At 41.1% G+C, this 18,638-nt stretch overlaps 1 protein-coding gene across 2 annotated transcripts; it reads right to left on the bottom strand.

Moving 5' to 3' along the window:
• Window positions 1–661: 661 nt before the first annotated feature.
• Window positions 662–18,212, bottom strand: FAM98A (family with sequence similarity 98 member A). Of its 2 annotated transcripts, none has more exons than XM_039718975.1 (9): window positions 18,155–18,212; window positions 17,620–17,698; window positions 14,842–14,990; window positions 13,233–13,367; window positions 10,188–10,372; window positions 8,028–8,108; window positions 6,619–6,735; window positions 4,048–4,215; window positions 662–2,531 (listed from the first exon to the last, which is right to left on the bottom strand). In XM_039718975.1, the coding sequence occupies exons 2-9, from the start codon at window positions 17,670–17,672 to the stop codon at window positions 1,782–1,784; spliced, it is 1,638 nt and encodes a 545-aa protein (XP_039574909.1). In that variant the 5' UTR covers window positions 17,673–17,698; window positions 18,155–18,212; the 3' UTR covers window positions 662–1,781. The 2 variants fall into 2 exon arrangements, with proteins under 2 accessions (XP_039574909.1, XP_039574907.1); XM_039718973.1 differs by lacking the exon at window positions 18,155–18,212 and adding an exon at window positions 17,898–17,998.
• Between the last annotated feature and the right edge of the window lie 426 nt (window positions 18,213–18,638).

Here is an 18,638-nt window from a genome sequence, read left to right as displayed (position 1 = left end):
AGTGGCTGCAATAAATCAAACAGATTTTCAGGTTGATTGTGGCATGAAATACAGGCAAATCAGCTCTAAATTATGGTTTTTAGGTTATTTACATCACTACCTTGAATTACAGCAACACTAGCATTACAGAGATACTCTCAGATACTCATGCTATTACTGTAAGCCACAGAACTCCTCCTGCCCACATCAATCTGGATTCATCCCTGAGGACACAACAGGTAGCCTCTGCCACCATCACAGCCTCTGCTACAGTGATCTGAGCATGGTAGCAAGAACCTACATTTCCACAAGGCTGGAGAGCATCAGGAAGTTCCCAGAAGCAGCATACCAAGTTCACATGGCATGCAGGAGCATAACCTGGGAGACGTGCTCACAGAGCCCAAGAATAACTTTACACAGCAAGAGAGAGTACTATGAGCTGTTACAATCAGCTCAGAGGGAGGAACAGAACAAAAGTCAGAACAACTGAAGATCAGTTCCTCCCACCTGCTGCTGTTCTGACAGCCCCTGAAAGGGCAGAATGCATACAGCTGGGACAACTACAAAATATAAAATAGATTACAATAAAAAAAGAGATGAAGAAGATGAAGAAATCCCCATGAATTCCCAGCTACTGTATCAACCGCTTTTCACTGTCAAGGAAAAGAAACTAAAGCAAACAGAACATACAGATACTTTTATTGCTCACCTTTTATACAACAGCACACCTTCAGCCATTTTCTTTCACAGCTTTTTGACAATGTTTATGTACACAAAAAACCCAGCAAGAAGCATTATGTGGCTTTCAGTAAAGAAAAAACCCAAACATTAGAACACCAAACTCAGCCAGGTTTTGTTTTCTGCAGCAATAATAAAAGGGCTTCCTCCAGGCAGGAACTAATCTTCCCAGGCCGTAGTGCATTTCTTTAAAAAGACAACCCCCAAAACAAATTGCCCTAAATTTGCTGAGCCAGTGGTATTTAACTTGCAAATAAAATAAACTTCAGTTTGTCACTTCTAGCTGATTTCAAGTAAAAATTAGGTTTGGAGGAGGAGCAACTTGTTTTGGATGGATGCAGGTCAGTTTGAATTGCTACACCTAACTACAGGCCTACACACACTATCGGTTCACAATTTAGCTTAGTTTGAAATGATCTTTGCAGATTTTGGCGGCGGTCAGTCTTCAGAGTTGAGCAGGTGGGAAAACGTGGTTTAGCAGGAGATAAGGCTACTGAACATGGCATCCCCAGCAGAGCTCAGATAACACAAAACCCCACTTGGCAGAGGAGTTCCCTGTGCGCGCACACACGCACCGTAACGGCATCGTGACTGAAACAAGAGGTCAGCAAGAAGAAAAGCAACACTCCAGACTGGTTTAGAACATGGAACTCAACAGTGATTTGGGGGGCAAAATGCAGAAGTTCTACTGTGTCTATAACAGACAAATTTGACAGGTCTTGGTATTTCTCCAAACCAAAATAGAAGGCAAACACAACAGGCATATTTAGAACAGAAGTGTTTGGAGCAGAAGGAACCAGTCCAACATCCAAAAAGCATGGCTATTAGTTGATGTTTAGGGTGCAGGGGGTAGTCACAATGTCTTTCATTCAGACAGGTAGAGGTGGGGTGTGGACAATTTTCATCCACACGAAATTGTGCTTTGCTCTACGCAAAGCATCCCACCCAACGAGATTCCACCTGCTGTGTACACACCTGTACTAATTCAAGCAGCATTTAAGTCAGGCCTCTGAAACCGGGTTTCTATTATGTGAGCTCTGCTGAAGTGTAAATTTTTAGCAGCCTCAGCTGGTGAAGTGTCTTCCTTGTCCAAAGCCAGATTGATTATACTGATAACCTCCATGCTGGAAGTGCTGCTCAAACTGCCCTCCTTGATTAAAATTCTGTCCACCTCTGCCCCCCCAGCCACCTCCTTGACCTCCTCGGCCACCGCGACCGCCACGGCCACCCCTCCCTCCTCCGCGCCCACCCCCTCGGTCACTGTGGGACCCACCATCTTGGTATCTGTTGTCTTGCTGGTAACCACCACCACCCCCACCTTGGTAGCCACTTCCAGAATAAGAAGACGACTGGTAGCCACCATAGCCTCCTCCTTGGTAGCCACCACCACCATGGTAGCCACCTGTTTGAAAACCTGCATCTCTGTAGTTGCTCTCCCTGTAGCCGCCATCCTGGTAGCCACCGCTTCCGCCATCTGTCCAGCCTCCTTGAAGCTTGTTTCCTCTTCCTCCTCCTCTGCCACCATGATCATAACCACCACGTCCTCCTCGTCCCCCTCGATCATGGCTTCCCTGTTCATGACCTCCTCGCCCTCCGTAGGATGAGTCATAGCCTCCTCTTCCTCCTCGGTCATGACCCCCATGGTCATAGCCTCCCCGCCCTCCATAGGAAGAGTCGTAGCCACCTCTGCCTCCTCTGCCACCGCCTTGCTGCGAGCCACCCTCTGGTCTTTTCTGCCACGGTGGCATCTCAGGAGGTGGAGGTTCAATTTCATTGGGCCTTCCTCCTCTGTCAGGCACTCTGCCCATTAGCACCTGCAAAGGGAAAGGGAAAACTGCTGTGACACCTCACACAAGAGTCACGTTTACTGAGACACACCACAGACAGCAGCCACTCCAAGGTTTTTACATCCAAATTTTGTGTGTTTGAATGTGATAGACCTCTGTCTCCAGTTAATAAAAGTTAAACAGGGATTATCTAGTACTTGATGCACGGCTGACAAGACAAGTCAGGAGACCTGTGCGTTGTGTTCAAACAGCAGGAACATCACCATGGGCAGCACCAACACAGTCTTTCACTTAACTCTTTATTACTGCAGAGTGCTAAACTCAAATAAGCACAAGTACAATGCAACACACTCTCTCTCCTAACTAGTGCTCTGAATCCCTGTAGAAACCATTAACTTGGTAAATAAAGGGCAAAAAATTCTATTTTTCATTGAGGATATGCAGAAACTTAAAAACAGAGAGGTGTGAGACAGCACCAATCAGAGTGGAACAAGATTCTAGAGTTCTTTACCTGTCTAATGATGGTGTGACCTTAAAAATTTAGCAAGGCAAAATGGGACAGGACATTTGTACTGCTTGAAGTTTTGAAGCAACATAACAAAGAAACTTCAGTGGAAGTAGGTTACTTTGCTATTTCATGCTGCTATCTTGGAAAACATTTAATATTGATGATGGAGATAAATTAACAGATTGTACATCAGCAGCAGGGCAGTACTTGCATTCCTACTAAAACATACATACAGTCTGATGATAGTCAACCTGTCTTACTACTTCATTTCTTTCACAACAACAACACTAAAAAGGTGCAGAGATTATTTGGGTTGCATGGGCTGTGGCCAAATCAGCACACCACTGTCCCTCCTAAATTAATTAGAACTCTACCAGAGGTACAGTTGGTACTCAAAAGGTAGAAGAGCATGCACCTATCTCCACAATTTCAAAGCACCAAGTATGCTGCTGTACATAGCTACTGAGCTGCAAGTTCAGCCTATATACTTTTTTGAGCCTATTACTCTTGTAAAATCATAATTTTTGAAACAAGGCAAATTCTTTAGTCTAAATAATTTTTCTCCTATGTCATTATTAGAACTATACACTTGACTGTAATCTATTTATGTACCCAGGGCAATCTAATTTGTGGGATCCTTGCCTTGTGATTTTAGTACATTCTATTTACACAGACCAGAAACACAGTTACTATGCAGATGCTATTTTAGACAAGGTGACAGAATCAGGTAGCAGTAGGGTAATGGCTTCAGTAATTCTGGTAAAACAGAGCAGGCCTACTCCCACTAAAAGTAACCCAAGGTATTTCAGCAATTTTTACTGCCCCAGAGAAGGGACACTGTGAACCTCAACAGCTGAAACTGTCCACAATGATGGACACAACTGATGCATTATCTGCAATATATAAACACCAAGTTTCTTAGTCTTTATTTCCAAATTCCACTTACAATCCTGACCAAAAAAGAAAGGGATTTATTACTACATTGAAGTTACTTAAATATTCCTAAAAGAACAAGACATTTGTCACCAAAGGTACCTTATTAATGGCACATGCAGTCTTCTCTCGGATGGATCCGCTGCTTGTTCTCATAATCTTTGACAAATCCTGCCGAGCTGCCAAGAGATTTGCAATTGATATAGTGCACTTAGTAGATAAGAGGGCACGTTTTGGCTGGTAGACTTTAGCCAGTTTTTCTGTTTGACTCTGTTGGAGCAAAGAAAAATAAAACCCAGTCAGTTAAAGCAATGGGACATCTCATGAAAAGATCAACACTGAATAACAAGCCACTGCTGCAAACAGAACAAAAAGTTAACATAAAATCAGTGAGAACCACTTTATAACTGAGGATTAATTCAATCAAACTAGCACTTGTCACATTAATTTCTTAAGTAAATAGGAAGCACAATTCTGACTGGAATGCCAAGACACCAATGAGGTGACAATTTCAACAACATATACATGCAGACTGTATTACTCCCAGGCAGTCAAACACAGAATAGAAGTGTGCCATAGAGTTACATGAATTACTGCTACAATCCAGAAGACACTGAAAGCAAAACACATCTGTGTTTAGCCTCCATTCTGCCTTCTGTGCCTTCACCCTGACCTGCACCCATTCCAACTGGGCCAGCATCACCCATCTCCAGCACTTAGCAGCAGAAGAAGGTCCTGTTAACTCATTTCATTCTTTATTCCAGTCAGCTTCTTCACAAAGACAAGGCACCAAGAGGCCTGGCAGAGCTAGAAATGAGATCCTACACTCAACTTTGCCTTGTATGCAATGTCTCTTCTTCTACTGCCTTTCAGTATTAACCACTCTGGCTTTCTTGAACACCTCAAAAGTTTTCAAGCTGAGACACAGGAGAAAGCTGTGCTACCACACATGAGCTACTACACAAGTTACATCTCTCTTCAGTTATCAACAGACTGTAGTGATGCAGCAAGGATAAACCAGATTGCCATCTGAATGCAGATGACGGCAGTGGGAACAGCCAAACCAGGTTTTCCAACATCTCTTAACAGTGCAAAAACTTAGAAGCACATTTTAAAATGCTAAAAAAATCTTGTTTTCCATCCAAAGGCAGAAAACTGGAATATGGCACTGGCTAAAGGCAGGAGAAGCAAAATTATTCACCAGTGTGTTTTTCTAGTACTAGTGTGTTTTTCCCTGGTAAGTTTGACTGAGCTCTGAGCACAATATTTTGGTCCTATGATACTGTTTTAGATGAAACTTGAAGTTTTAAATTTAAAAAAAAATCCCTAATAATAGACTGCAAGGTTGTTTTGGTTGTTTTTTTTTTTTCCTGGTGTTTCCATTATCTGGAGAAGTGGCTATTTAGTCATACGATTATATTCCGATACCTTTCAAATAAAAAAGAAAATTATCATCTTGCTAAAAGTTACTGTGAAAACAAACTGCATTGTATGTCTGGAATACTACAGCAACAGTGTCCAAATTTTTATTTTTATGCTTCTAAAAATATTTGCATTTTGATATAAATGCATATACACAATTTGTGGGTTTTGTGCAAATATTTTGTGTAGCTAGTCAAGTTCAAAAGCATCTGAGAATTCCTAGGAAAAAACACAAAACCACATGGATAAAGATAAAGTAAGACAATTAGAAATCGTTTTTTTTAAACACTTTTAAAACACTTTTGTTCATTTTCGCTATTAAAACATTTAAACAGTCAACTAGTTCTTCAGTCAACTACTAAAAAACCTGAAGAATACAAGTTTTAACAGAGAATACACCAGTAGAAGTCCTACTCAGACGATGAAACAAAATGGGATAGGTCACAGTTTATTATTAAAGTCTAGTTTCTTTTTGAAAAAACTCTTATCAACAAAAAAACACTCAGTGATTCTATGTGTCACAGTTTAGCACTAATAACTCTGTCTCAAACACTGTCAGCTGTATACTTAACACCATGTTAGCAGATCTGGTTTAGTCCTGGAAAATAAATTATATGTACTATTTTTTAAAATCCTGTAATTTCTGATACATAGGAAATAGAGAAATCATGCAATTATTTCTAAAAGCAGAATATGTATCACGTACTCAAGGGAGAACAGATCTCATGTCACAGCCACTTGCATGGTTCAAAGAAGCACATAAAGCATTACCCTGTCTCCAAGGTAAGAACAAGCAGTGCCTTAGCAGCTTTTCTCACGTGCATCTGTAGAGTTGTGATCACAGACACACTTTGAGCTATGGAAATCTGATCACTGTGAACAGCACAAAGATGTGGGATGGCCAACAGGAAGGTGCTTTTCTACCATAACACAAGACATAGTACTTAATGGTTCACATTATGGTGCTCTGAACACATCTGGATCAGTAATCTCTACTTTTTCCAGTAGCTTTGGTGTGTAGTTACACTCTGACTTCTCATTTTACAGACCGATTTAAAATCCAACAGTTTTAAGTAAAATATTTTTACTCAACTTCCACTGTCATAAAGCTATTTAGAAACTCAAAACAAAGCAAGACAACTCCTGGGATTATTTTTGACTCATGAGAGACAAAACAGTGATGCAGTTTCCCAGAGATACTTATTATAAAGGGTTACCATCAACCAGAAGCTCACAGCAAGCTGTCTGTACCTTAGCTCTGTCTGACCAGCCGAAGGATTGCACAGTAACATCCAAACGTTTGACTAACAGTTTTCTTCGGACTTCGTATTCGTTGGCTATGGCTTGATTAATTGCTTCAATTTTCTCCTGAAACAAAAATTTGCAAACAATATATAGATTAAAGTTTTCTACTTAATAAACTATGTGAATGGAAGAGAGTATAACACAAAGATAATATGCATGGCTTAAGACAGCAATTATCTACCTTGTCAAATGGACTCACAGCCAAGCTGTGCCTGCTGTTATTTTCCTGACACTTCCATGGCCTATGTTCAGCCTTCTACCATTTCTAACAGCACAAAAACTGCACACACTGCTGAGGCACTTCTCAACATCCACCAGGACAGAGAAACAAAGGTGAGAAGATACTATAGGCAACAAGCTGAAGCAAGGGCATACATAACTCCTAAGAAACAGGATGTTTATCCTTAAGCTTTCTACTTTTTAAGAAGGCATGAAGATAGAGCAAAGATAAAGTACTGTGTAAGTACGTAAAGTACTGCAAGAGGCTCTTGATTAAAGCACAATCTACACACAGGCAAAACAATAAAGTGCCCTATAGGAAAAAGTCATCATTGGCAACACCTCGTAGCAGAGAGTTTAGTTAGAGCAGCAGGTAAGATATGCACCATCAGAGAAATAATATGTATATTTAAAGACGCCTCGCTGGAGGGAGGGCAGCAGGGCCCATCTTCAGTCTCAACAATACAAGCACTGAAGGAAGCAGACTGCTGGGGGAAAATGTGCTTCAGCCTTACGTGAGAGAGACAATAGAGACCTGAAGTCTTGCAGCAGCAGCCATAGCTTTGAGCCTGGTGCAGCAGCAGTGACTAACCAGGCACCATGCTCCTAGTACAGCAGGTGACAAATCCCAGCTGGGGAAGATCACAGCTCTGCAGCCTGGGTGTACAAGGTCTCTCCCAGCTCCTACCTGCATACTCACTGCCTCTTGGAGAGGCTATGAAGGAAGCAGACTACTCCAAGTGACAAAAGAGGGGGACATACAAACAGACCCACAGGTAACTAAAAAGAAGCCCCAGAAGCAGACATGATACCATCTCATCAGGACTAGGTCACACAGACACTGCTGGCAAAGGGCAGGAGAGGAAGGTTTAAGCTACTGCACAAGCATGCTGCTCAGCACCATCACTGTAGGTCTCTCATTTTGGAAAAGTTTAGCCTGCACCTGGACCTAGAGATTGATGAGTCTAAGATCTTATCAGTTGCTGCACATTATTGCACCAAAATATACATTATACTGCAAGAAATTATCTTCTCATCTTCAGAAAGAGAAAAATTATTTTGCAACACACAGAATCAGGATCAATACTTTGTACACTTGAAAAGGGAAATGGGCTCTAATACATGCAACTACTCACCCAGTGAGCTGGTCCCAGTTGTTTCTTTAGTAAAGGTTTTCCAACATGATTAGGTGGAACCTTTGCTAGAGTTTCCTTCAGCTGTTAGGAGACATATAAAAATATAAGCTTTGGCTAAAAAAATAGTTTTTCAAGATTGAAATTAAAGAAGAGGACTGTTGGACAGTGAAAGGCATGGCACAGCAACCTCCAGTATCAAGTTATTTTCTCTGGAACAGAAAGCCAAGCACACTTCTTTTGGAAAGCAACTGTTTTTAGATTTCTGGTAGTCTGAGCAATAATGATTTAAAAATTAAGAGAAGGGACTACAGAATAGACCAGCAGTAAAAACAAAGACACCATGAGGTACTGCTACACCTGAAGCCAGAGGGATTATTCTACACATCATCTCTTTAATTCAGAAAAGAACCCACATTTGTATCAAAAAGATTATTTTAAGATGATGTAAAATATAACATGACCCAAAGAAGGACCCCTCTTTACAATCAAAAGGAGAAAAATCTTAAGTATCAAATTTTAACTCTATCTTGCATTTTAGGAGTTTGGGCACAAATTATCTATCTCATCTCAAAATTTCTTAGGACTCCAAGGGGAAGAAATGGAGTGGCAATGACAAAAACTTCCAAAGTAGTTTGGAAAAAAAACCACCAACCTGTTCATTCCAGCACGTGATCTAACACATTCAGTGACCTGGTTTTCCAATGGTACTGAGCCAAATTTATTTAAGAATTTAAACCTAAGTGCTTTCAAATAGCAGAAGCAGTTCATTCAAGTACCCTTTTTTTAATGTGGTGGATGATTAACAAAGAGAGCCAACTACATAAAGATCCTATTCCAAACTGTACTACATGTATGTGAAGAAAAAGTTAGCTTGATTTTCACACATTATATCAGAATATTGCCATTCTAAGACTCACTTTTTAAAAACAAGAACACTGTGATGTATTTTCATTTACAAAGTGAAATAACTTTTTCAGTTATTAGTCAGCTTTACTTTCTCAAATACTGCTAATGTGAAGTATTCAGACTTGTGTATATATAAGTTATATGTCATTTCTACTAAAGCTGTAGGTTAGAAATTCTTGATTGCACTTCACTACACTGTAAGTTGTAAGTGTTGTGTAACACTGTAAGTGTTGCTCTTTCAACAGCAAAGCTTCCTAGCATTGTCCATTATTATTTTTTACCTTTTATATAAAATAAAGCACAGCATTTCTTATGTGTCTGTGTAGTGCCCATAATAATTCCAAAACCAGAAAACAAACTGCTTTCATTCTACACCTTGGACTTCTAATGGAAAACAATGCTCCTCCTCTTCTTAAATGGGTCAAACCAAACTGATATGCATAAAAACAAAACACTATTTTCAGTTTCTTGGTTTTGTTTAAGTAAAATGCAACTAAAAGGTCTGTCAAACTCCAAAAGTGTTTTGAGGAACTTTGCAATCACAGAATATTCTGCATTAGAAGGGCCCCATACCTGTTCTTTAAAGTTACGGGCTGTCTTCTGCTGTTCTGCTCTCCCCTATCCTGAAAATTAAGTCACTAAAAGTGATTTAAAAGCTTTCTGTCCCCAACCATTGGTCTGTGTACAGGACAGTCCACTCCATTTAATTTCTCTGATCTATAAAAGTTACTCAAAATTAATTAAAAAAAAAATCACAACAGCCTGGAGAATACACACATGTAAGGAATAAAAATAAATGGAATCACAAGAAATGTTGAAGGCTGAGGGAGAATGTCTTAAGTTTTACTTTAGTTACACCACCTTTTAACCAAAACATCTTTAAAACATTATGTTCCCATACAAATTTGTTTAAGTGCATTTCTTGAAAAACATTTCTCTTTAACATTCTTCCTAAGGCCTAAGATGAGCATTTGCTATGTCTTCTGCAACAAGTGATGGCATCAAAACCTAGAGCAGTCACCCTGGAAAGCAGTGATAGCAACAGTCCCTGACTTCGTGCCTTGGCTTGGAAAAAGCCTTTAAAACAATTTCAGAATTCTGACCCTTTGCATACGCAGTAAAACACATTAACACTCCTTCACAATTCAAACACTGGAGCTTCATAAGAGACAAATCTCGCCCAGGTAGCAGAACTGTTTTCCATCAAAACAACAACATCATAAATATTCAACTTTTTCTTCCTTTAGATCTTACTTTTTTTTCAATTCCGCTGAAGAACTGGAACATGGTTATGTTGGCAGGAGGCTTGGACATGCCTAAAGCAATACAGATGCCTTTTAGCTCCTGAAAGACTTCACTGCCACCCCCTTCCTGGGCTTTTTTAGGAGGGGCATTCACACACAGCATTCTGGCAGCTTCCAGTTCTGAGATGAGGTATGCTGGGGTAAAAAAAAAATTAGATTTAACCATCAGATATAAACGAGGTACTTTAGAGCCAGTGAAAAGTCAAGTGCTTACAACCAACAAATGCGCAAATTGACTGTTTTAGATAGAGTGAGGGATAGAAATTTTGTGTCTCCAGAACACTCATATTTACAATTACTGAGTTCAGTGCTAGAAACACAACAGACAGAGGAAAGGTTTAGTACAACCAACTAAAGCCTAGAAAAAATCCCTATGATTCCAACAAGTATTAATCCTAGAGTTCAAGAGAGCACAGCTCTTTTCCTTCAGGTTTTTCCCACAAGAAACTAGGAACATGGAAACAAGCAGGATGAGGGACTGGGATGTGCATTTTAGGGTAGACAAGCAAACACTTCTTGAGGCTCTAGAAAATAGGCAAGGTAACAAGTAGAGAGAAGTGAAATGTCAGGTGAATCTCCTCTACTTGCCCACACAAAAGGCAGAATGGAAGAATAATCCCACTGAGAAGTACTACTGAGAATTCATGTTTACAGTAACTTCAGAAAGGAAAGCTGTAACTGATGGAATAGAAACTAGAATGCCTGAAGTTTTCTTCAATATCAGAACTGTAAGAGCCTATTATTGCATGTAACTCCTTCATCAAACAAAAAGAGAAAAATCAAAATCACAATTTCTGAACACAGTACATGCCCAGAATTTCAGCATCAGGTGTCATTTACAGTGATATAAATTTACAATTATATAAACAGCTTTTGTTTGCAGGTGTCACAACTTTAAGGTGTGAATTTAAAAGAAAAAAAAGCACAAGTTTAACAATACTTTTCTCATTAATCATAGTGAGTGACCATAGCAATAACATACTCAAACACTTCTAAAAATAAGAAAAACTGATACTGCAGACACACTTGTGAGCAGGGAAGTAAACCCACGGATATACAAAAAATATTATTATTTATAAAACTGGACAGATAAGAAGATTAAGAAAAGAAGACAGCATTTTACTGATTTCTAGAATGTCATCTGCTAAAGATACAGAATACCTTATAAATAAAAAGATTCTTGGAATACATAAAACATTGAAGCATCCTTTGCAAGTTCTTTCAGCAACACTTTACACAGGTTTTTCTCACACTGAACTTTCAATCATTTACACTCTTTTCAGGCCTACTGAAAAAAACTAGCAGGAGAATTTTGTTTCAAAAATGTAGAGATCACATTTAAGCTATCTTCAACCTCCTCTAACAATGACAGAAATTTTTAAGTCTCCCACTAAGATGAATGTTCTTTAGATAGCAATTCTTTTTCTGCACAACTTTGCTGAACCAGCCTGAAACTCTTGTACTTTTTGTTTTGCAGATGCTCATGCCTAACATTGTATTCTAGTGATGCTGCACATTAGGACAATCAATCCTAACTACTTGGGTTTATTTGGTGCTTTCATCTCCCAGCAATACTGCTACATCTTCCAAGTGACATAAACTGTGCTGCATTTCATTAAAATGTAAAATACCCTGGCATTTCACTACAGAGGGTCATCCTCTTTCTTCTGAAAAAAAAAAACTTTTATGGCTCACATACAACAGGATACCTAATAAGTTCACTTAACTCAGCTAAAGAAAGCCATGCAACTATGGTGGTACACAAAAAAGGAATTTGGCACTACTGCAATTTCAATTTGACAGTAAACACAGCATTCCTGCCAGATGGGATACCAGAGTTCATTAGCACGGCCTGGACACAGCCTTATATTACCAAAATGTACATCACAAAGGACCTCTGGGATAAACTGTGTGTCACAGACAAGCCAAATTTATTGAATGGCTTGGCTTACAGAAAACAAGCTGAAGAGAAGATTGTTTGAGCTACAAACTATTTTAAATGAAACAACTACCTCACTTCATCTGACATTTTCAAACATACTATAAGAAGTATTAAGTCTAATCATCTTTCTCCTACTGCTGAAATACAGGAACATACTCTGTAAATAATTTCTTGTATCTCAGAAAAAGGCAGAACTAAATTTCTGTTTTGAAAAGTTAAAGAATCAGCAGCAACTGAGGAGGTAAACAAAACATTAACTCATCTTGATTTTAGAATTAGATTAAAATTAGTACTACAGTTTCTAACTCAAGCTTGTATTTTTTTTATTGTAATGTGAATTAGTATCACACACCTTTTACAAATTCAAGTACTATTTCCTCTCTTCTAACATTTCATAAGGAGAAAAAAGAAACAATTTAGCTATTGAGATCTGAAGGGTGGAAAAGGGAAGACATCACCATTGCTAATGTTAATTTCCTTTCAATCAGGAGAAAGCAACAGTGAAGCTATTTACTACAGATGTTGATCAAAAGAACTAAGAGTTGGGCTAACACATTCTCTCTTTCTTAACAATTCCGACTGCTGCCAGTGTAGGAAAATGCAAGTTTTGTTGCACCTTGCAACTCATCACACTAGGAGCCTCTAAAATTACGATGTGTCTGATGTTAGTGGTCATTTTTACAACCATGCTAAATAGAGTTCAGTGGCTAAATTCTGGCAGAAGTCTTCAAATAATTCCCTCTTTGTTGTGCCTTTTGAGAAGTAACAGGACAGGCTCTTTGCTCATGAATGTGAAAAAGGTTAACACTCAGATATTTTCCCTCATATACTGGGTATATATGTATTATATATATGGGTATAATATGTATTGACTGGTAAACCCAGAAGCAGAATACTCTGATGCTGTGAACTACAGTAAAAATAATGCATATTTTTAGATAACTACATTGTAGTACATTGTGGTAAAGTATCCAGTATCTCATTAAGTGTAAGAAACAATACCATAAATCTTGCAGAAAATCAGGTTTGCTTGCAAGCACCCTTTTAACTTACTAAGCAGCAAGAGACAGTTCTTTTGATTATGAAGGCGTTTTGTCACATCTCCTGATGTTAATGATGCATAAGGACAGTTCATTTCAGACAGCAACCCACTCATTTCAAGCTGAAATTCTTCTGCTTCATTTGGACCTTAGAAAGAAAAGAATAATAATTCATTCACTGCTAATATAGAGGAGGTATGATTAGAATGAATTAGCTATTTTAAAAAATACCTATTTTGCTCGAGTTGTCATTTAACATTAAGACCAAATTTTACTGGAGGCCAAGTGAATTTCTTGGGTTCCTCCAAGACACAGCACAGCCTATCTGGAACCATGATATGCTCCATTAATACAAAATTATGTTTCACTGGCAGCTTTTCCAAGCTAGAACAGACAGGCACGAGCAACTTCTACAATGAAAGGAGACATTAAAAACTATTGTGAATAATAAATATGGCTTATGAGTTCTCACTTTTTCCTGTTATTTCTGCCTGTAAGCTCACATTTGTCAACTGATTTTATTTCACATCAATATCCTTTAAAAATAAGGAAGTCACATCAACCAAACTTTTGACTAATATTTCTGTCAAAAATTACTGAAACTAATCAGAATTTGTTAGCTTAAAAAGTTATGAGAAATAACACTTTTTTATTTTTTGGAAAGAGACTTCAATCCGAAATGTATATTATTCCTAAACTCAAGACATACAAAATGAAGGTAGGACTTCATGGTACTCCAGCTAACATGTTTCTGTCACTGTGGTTTAAAGAATTTGAGATAGGTGTTGGAAGACTTCTGGATTGGATGTTTACACAAAACAAAGAACAGGAATCTTATACTACTGGAAGGGGTGAGATACTGTATTGTTACAGAGAAAGAATATGAAATACACTCAAAGAAGAAAGAATGAATATGTCAAAAACAGAGAGAAAGGGAAGTAACAGATGTTGAGGTAAAAGGCAGCAACCTTTGGCCACTGAGTAAATACAAAGCTAAGCTCATAAAGGCATTATGAGTTAATATATTGGATATTCAGGAATATGGGTTATCACATCAATTTAATAATCTAATCTTGTAGATTGTCATGACTAGCTGACCAAAATTAACTTTTTTTTTCCTGAAAGCTACGGTTTGCTTCCTCTACCAAAATGAAAAACAATCATTTTCAGGATCCTTCTCAAAAATACATAGCAAACACAGAGTTAATGGAAATAAGAGTAAAAAGAAGATATGGTTACCATAGTCATGATAATGTTACCTTAAAAAGTAGTATACTGACATCAAAATTACAAATAGAAGCATTGAAATAAAAGTATTCTCATGATCTAGTAAAAACCCCACTAGCATTAACGTTTCCCTAAATCCATCGAAGAACTTTAAAAAACAATATGGCTGAAAAATTAACAGAAAAAGCTAATTTCAGAAGAAAGACTGTTTGACTACCACTATTATTTCAACCTCTACTGGCTGTTCATTAGGCAAATTTGAGGTGGAAAATATCCAAAGTCTGACAGTGTGCAGACAACACTCCCTGGTACAACAGACATGGCCAGCCCTAATCTCTGTGGCATGCAAGAGCACACATGAAGTGCATGTCTGTGCTGGAGTTATGACTACTTACTGTTGGTGGCCTGCACGTTCTCCTCCAGTTTGCAGAAGAGCCGTAACTCAGACACCAGCCAAGCACAGAGTTTGGTGAATTCAGGGGAACTGGCTCCATGGGAGACTGCCTGAGCCAGCGCTCCCTCGTCCAACAATGGACCTTTGTAACTGAGAAGTAAAACAAAAGCACAGTTTATTAATGTTTCCTGTGGCAAATGTCCTTTGACAGATTTATTTTATGCTGTGTATGTACTGAGAGCCACAACCACAACACATCTGCAGTGCTGATCTCATGGAATGGTGATTCCTGGACTGAACTGTAGCAAGAATCACACTGAAACTTCAAAGTAAACTCAGAATTTGTGTGCACCTTGACTTACCATCACAGAGACTGTGTCACAACACAACATCATCAAAGGTTTTCTCCTGGAGAATGTTACCATTTACAGTGGCAACTCTTCTGCCTCCACCTCCTGAAGATATTACTGACAACAGACCTATCCAGGGCAACTGCAGTCTCAAAGAATCCTTCCTGAGCTCTACATGTTGGATAATTACTGCTGAACAAGTGCATCTTTCCTGGCATTTCCTATCACGTATGAAAAGGCTGCCTTACAAAACAAAACCTTTAACAGAAGTATTACAAAAGTGATCTGGACAACAATATAATCTTTTAAAAAACCAACCTTCCTAAATATACACAAGAAAAATTAATGGAATTGGTTCTTTGCATAACCAAATAAGCCAAACATCAGACCTCGTGAAAGAAAACATGAGTTTATAGATCAGATCTCAGAAAACGTCGTTTTCAGGACATCTGTGTACTGATAATCTCTCAGGGGGAGAATGAAGAGTAGGGAGAAGGCTGCCTTATTAATGAGGCTGAACCACAAGTCAGAGTTTACCTCAATATTTTAGGAAAAACATGTACAATATTATTTTGATATACCATCCCCAAAAGAGAAAGATACCCAAGAGTGCTCATAACCAAACAAAATCTCTCTGGGGAATTCCACGTAAAGTCATCCACTACCTCACAAAAATCCAATGAGTCCAGGCAACTCTTGGCAAACCTCAGCAATAAAAAGACATCTCAAATTGAAATGAAATTCTCCTTACTCTGCTCCTGTGCTTAATACCACATACAAAGGATTTGGCCTTCACCGTAGTGGTCTGTTGCTTCGGCCGAGTAAAAGGAAGAAGCCACACTCAAAAATAACTTTTACCTCACAGAGCAGCTTGGTTGGTGACACAGTTAATCTGCTGTCAGCTGGTGGGAAGCTGTAATCTCATGTATTACAACCCTAGTGCATGACCACTTAGGCTGGAGGCTTCAAGAGGCTAATCAGAGCAGCTCCAGTCTCATCCCACAGACATCCCAGGCCTGCATGTGCAGGTCTGGGAACATCTGGGACTCAGAACAGAAGCATCCAGTTATAGGTCAAAGTAGAAAGGAAGCAATGGCAATCCTTCTGCTTTGGCAGGGTTGGGAGTTAAGTCCCTGCTCAGATCTTCTAGAGGCACCTTTAAGAGAGGTGACATCTTGAGTGCGTTATTTCTTATGATTATCACTTCTTCAGCTACACATCAATCTGGCCAATAATCCAACCTGCAGATCCCTAACTGCAAGCAGCTTTTTCCTTCTGCTTCTGCCAATGGCACATGTTCCAGAGCTACGCTTGGTAACATCGTGCTGTCCCATCTCTTTGCTTTTCCAACAGTTCAACAAAGTGATTTACGAGACAAGAGCTCACCATCTGAACACCTCAAACACAATTACAGAAACAAAAGGGAAAAAAAAACAAGTGATATATTAGGAATATCTTCAGTATCTGATGAGAAATAGTAAGTTGAACCATGAAGACCACAGAGCTACTGCCCAAAGCAGAAAGCCCCAACCACCCCAGTCTTTCCAGACACAAAGAATCAGAAGTCCTTCAGACACATGACCAGTCGTTACCAATATTGCTGAGGTCTTGTGTCTTTCATCCTCCACATTTTCTTTGTTTCACTGTTGTCAATTTTGCTTCATATACCTTATTTGTTCACCTACTTTCACTGTTTGCTTTACTTATGTCAAAAATCAACAACACTTTCTGTCTGCAATTGCACAAATCACAACTCCTTCAAGCCACTAGTACTCTTTTAAACATATGACAGAAAAAAGAAGCCAATCACAGTTTTCATTGTGGCAGAGCTGCCTTTTCATGTTTCAGTCAGAGAAATACCTGCTAAAACAGAAGCCTACTTGTCAAGCTTTGCAACTATCATCACTAACTTAGCCTGGAAATACAATCTTTGTTGGAGCATAATGACTCTAGCCACAAAGTGATTCATGGGAATGGGGCCAATGTGAGTAAATACAGCTGTTTGCACAGACCCAGCAGTAGAAGTGAAATTGTAGCTGCCTGTCCTCTGAACTCTCAACAGTTTACAGACATGGGAGCTTACAGCAGGACTTCATGCTCTCCCTTTGATACTTATGCAACTTTTACTGACTCTGACGAAGTAACAGGTCTACACAGCAGAAGCTTCCTGGGCTATATCACCCTTTAAAAAATGTAAAGAAGAAAAACACTTGCTCATCTTGTCCGACGATCTCTTTATCCCGCCGCACCCTCCCAGGGCCGCTGTACAGAGCAGAGCGGCGGCACCCCAGCATGAGGGGATCCGCTCGCACGGAGAAGCGGCACACTCGCCAGGGCCGTGCGGCTACCAGCCCTCCCGTCTGCCCCGGGGCAGCCTCCCCAGCCCCGCTCTGCCGGGAAGGGCCCGGTCCCGGCGCTCGGACACGCACCCCAGGTCCTCCAGCGACTCCAGCACGTCGTTCTCCAGGAGCTCGAACTCCATCCTGCGGCGGGGCACGAGGGGCGGACCTGCGCGACAGCGGGACTCAGCGCCACCGGTTCTCGCCCTCCCACCGCCCGCCATGCCCCCCTTCGCCAGCCCACCCCGGCCTCGTGGCGGAGACTGGGCTCTCGCCCCGCGCCGTGCGGGCAGGCAGAGCTGCCGCGCCGCCCTCCCTGTCCCCGCGCTGCCGTGCCCGCCCCGCTCCGGCCCCACAGCCGCACGCACCGCGCTCGCAGCTGCGCCGCCGACTGCCGGGCTGGCATCTCAGGGCGGGGAGCGCCGCGCGCAGGCCCCCGGCCGCCCTCTACACCCGGCTTCTCCAGGGCCGCCCTCCCCGGTGCCTGACCGGCACCGCCCCCGTCCGCGGCGGTCCCCGCCTATCCGCCGAGCGGAGCGCTATTGTTAAACTGGGACACAGGCGCGAGGCCGGAGAACGGGCGGTTTTTGTGGGAGAGGAGCCAGGGACGAGCCAAGGATCTCACTTTTGTGTTCAGGCGCCGGCACGGGCAGACCCGGAAGCAGCACTCCTCCCTGCCCACCGCCAGTCCGCGCAGGAATGTGCTGCGGCGGGCGGCGTCGCGGCAACGGGCGGGGGCACGGGGAGAGGACGGGGCGGCGGAAGGGTCAAACCGCGCCAGGGAGCGAGAGTGCGTCCCCACCCTGCAGCGCCGCGGCCAGGACCACAAATCCCGGCATGCCTTGCGCGCCACGGAGCCTTTCGCCGGGGAGCCCGGTGCCGAATAAAATCAATAAAATTAATAAATCGAAGCCGATTCAGCTCAGTTCTACATGGAATTAGAATTCCCTCTTCTCCCTCTGCCGCGTGGCCTGGCGGCGCGGTCGGGGGCGGCGTTTGGGGGCGCTGAGGCCGCTCCCTCTGTGGGGAAACCCCTCAGGCGGCGCTCGGGAAGCGTCCCTAGGAATGGTGTTAAATTAAATTCGGGTGTAACAGCGGCCACTCTTTCC

The sequence above is a fragment of the Passer montanus genome, unplaced genomic scaffold (assembly GCF_014805655.1).
Source record: "Passer montanus isolate IOZ18808 unplaced genomic scaffold, ASM1480565v1 scaffold40, whole genome shotgun sequence".
NCBI lineage: Eukaryota > Metazoa > Chordata > Aves > Passeriformes > Passeridae > Passer > Passer montanus.
This window is presented reverse-complemented; position numbering and strand designations above follow the sequence as displayed.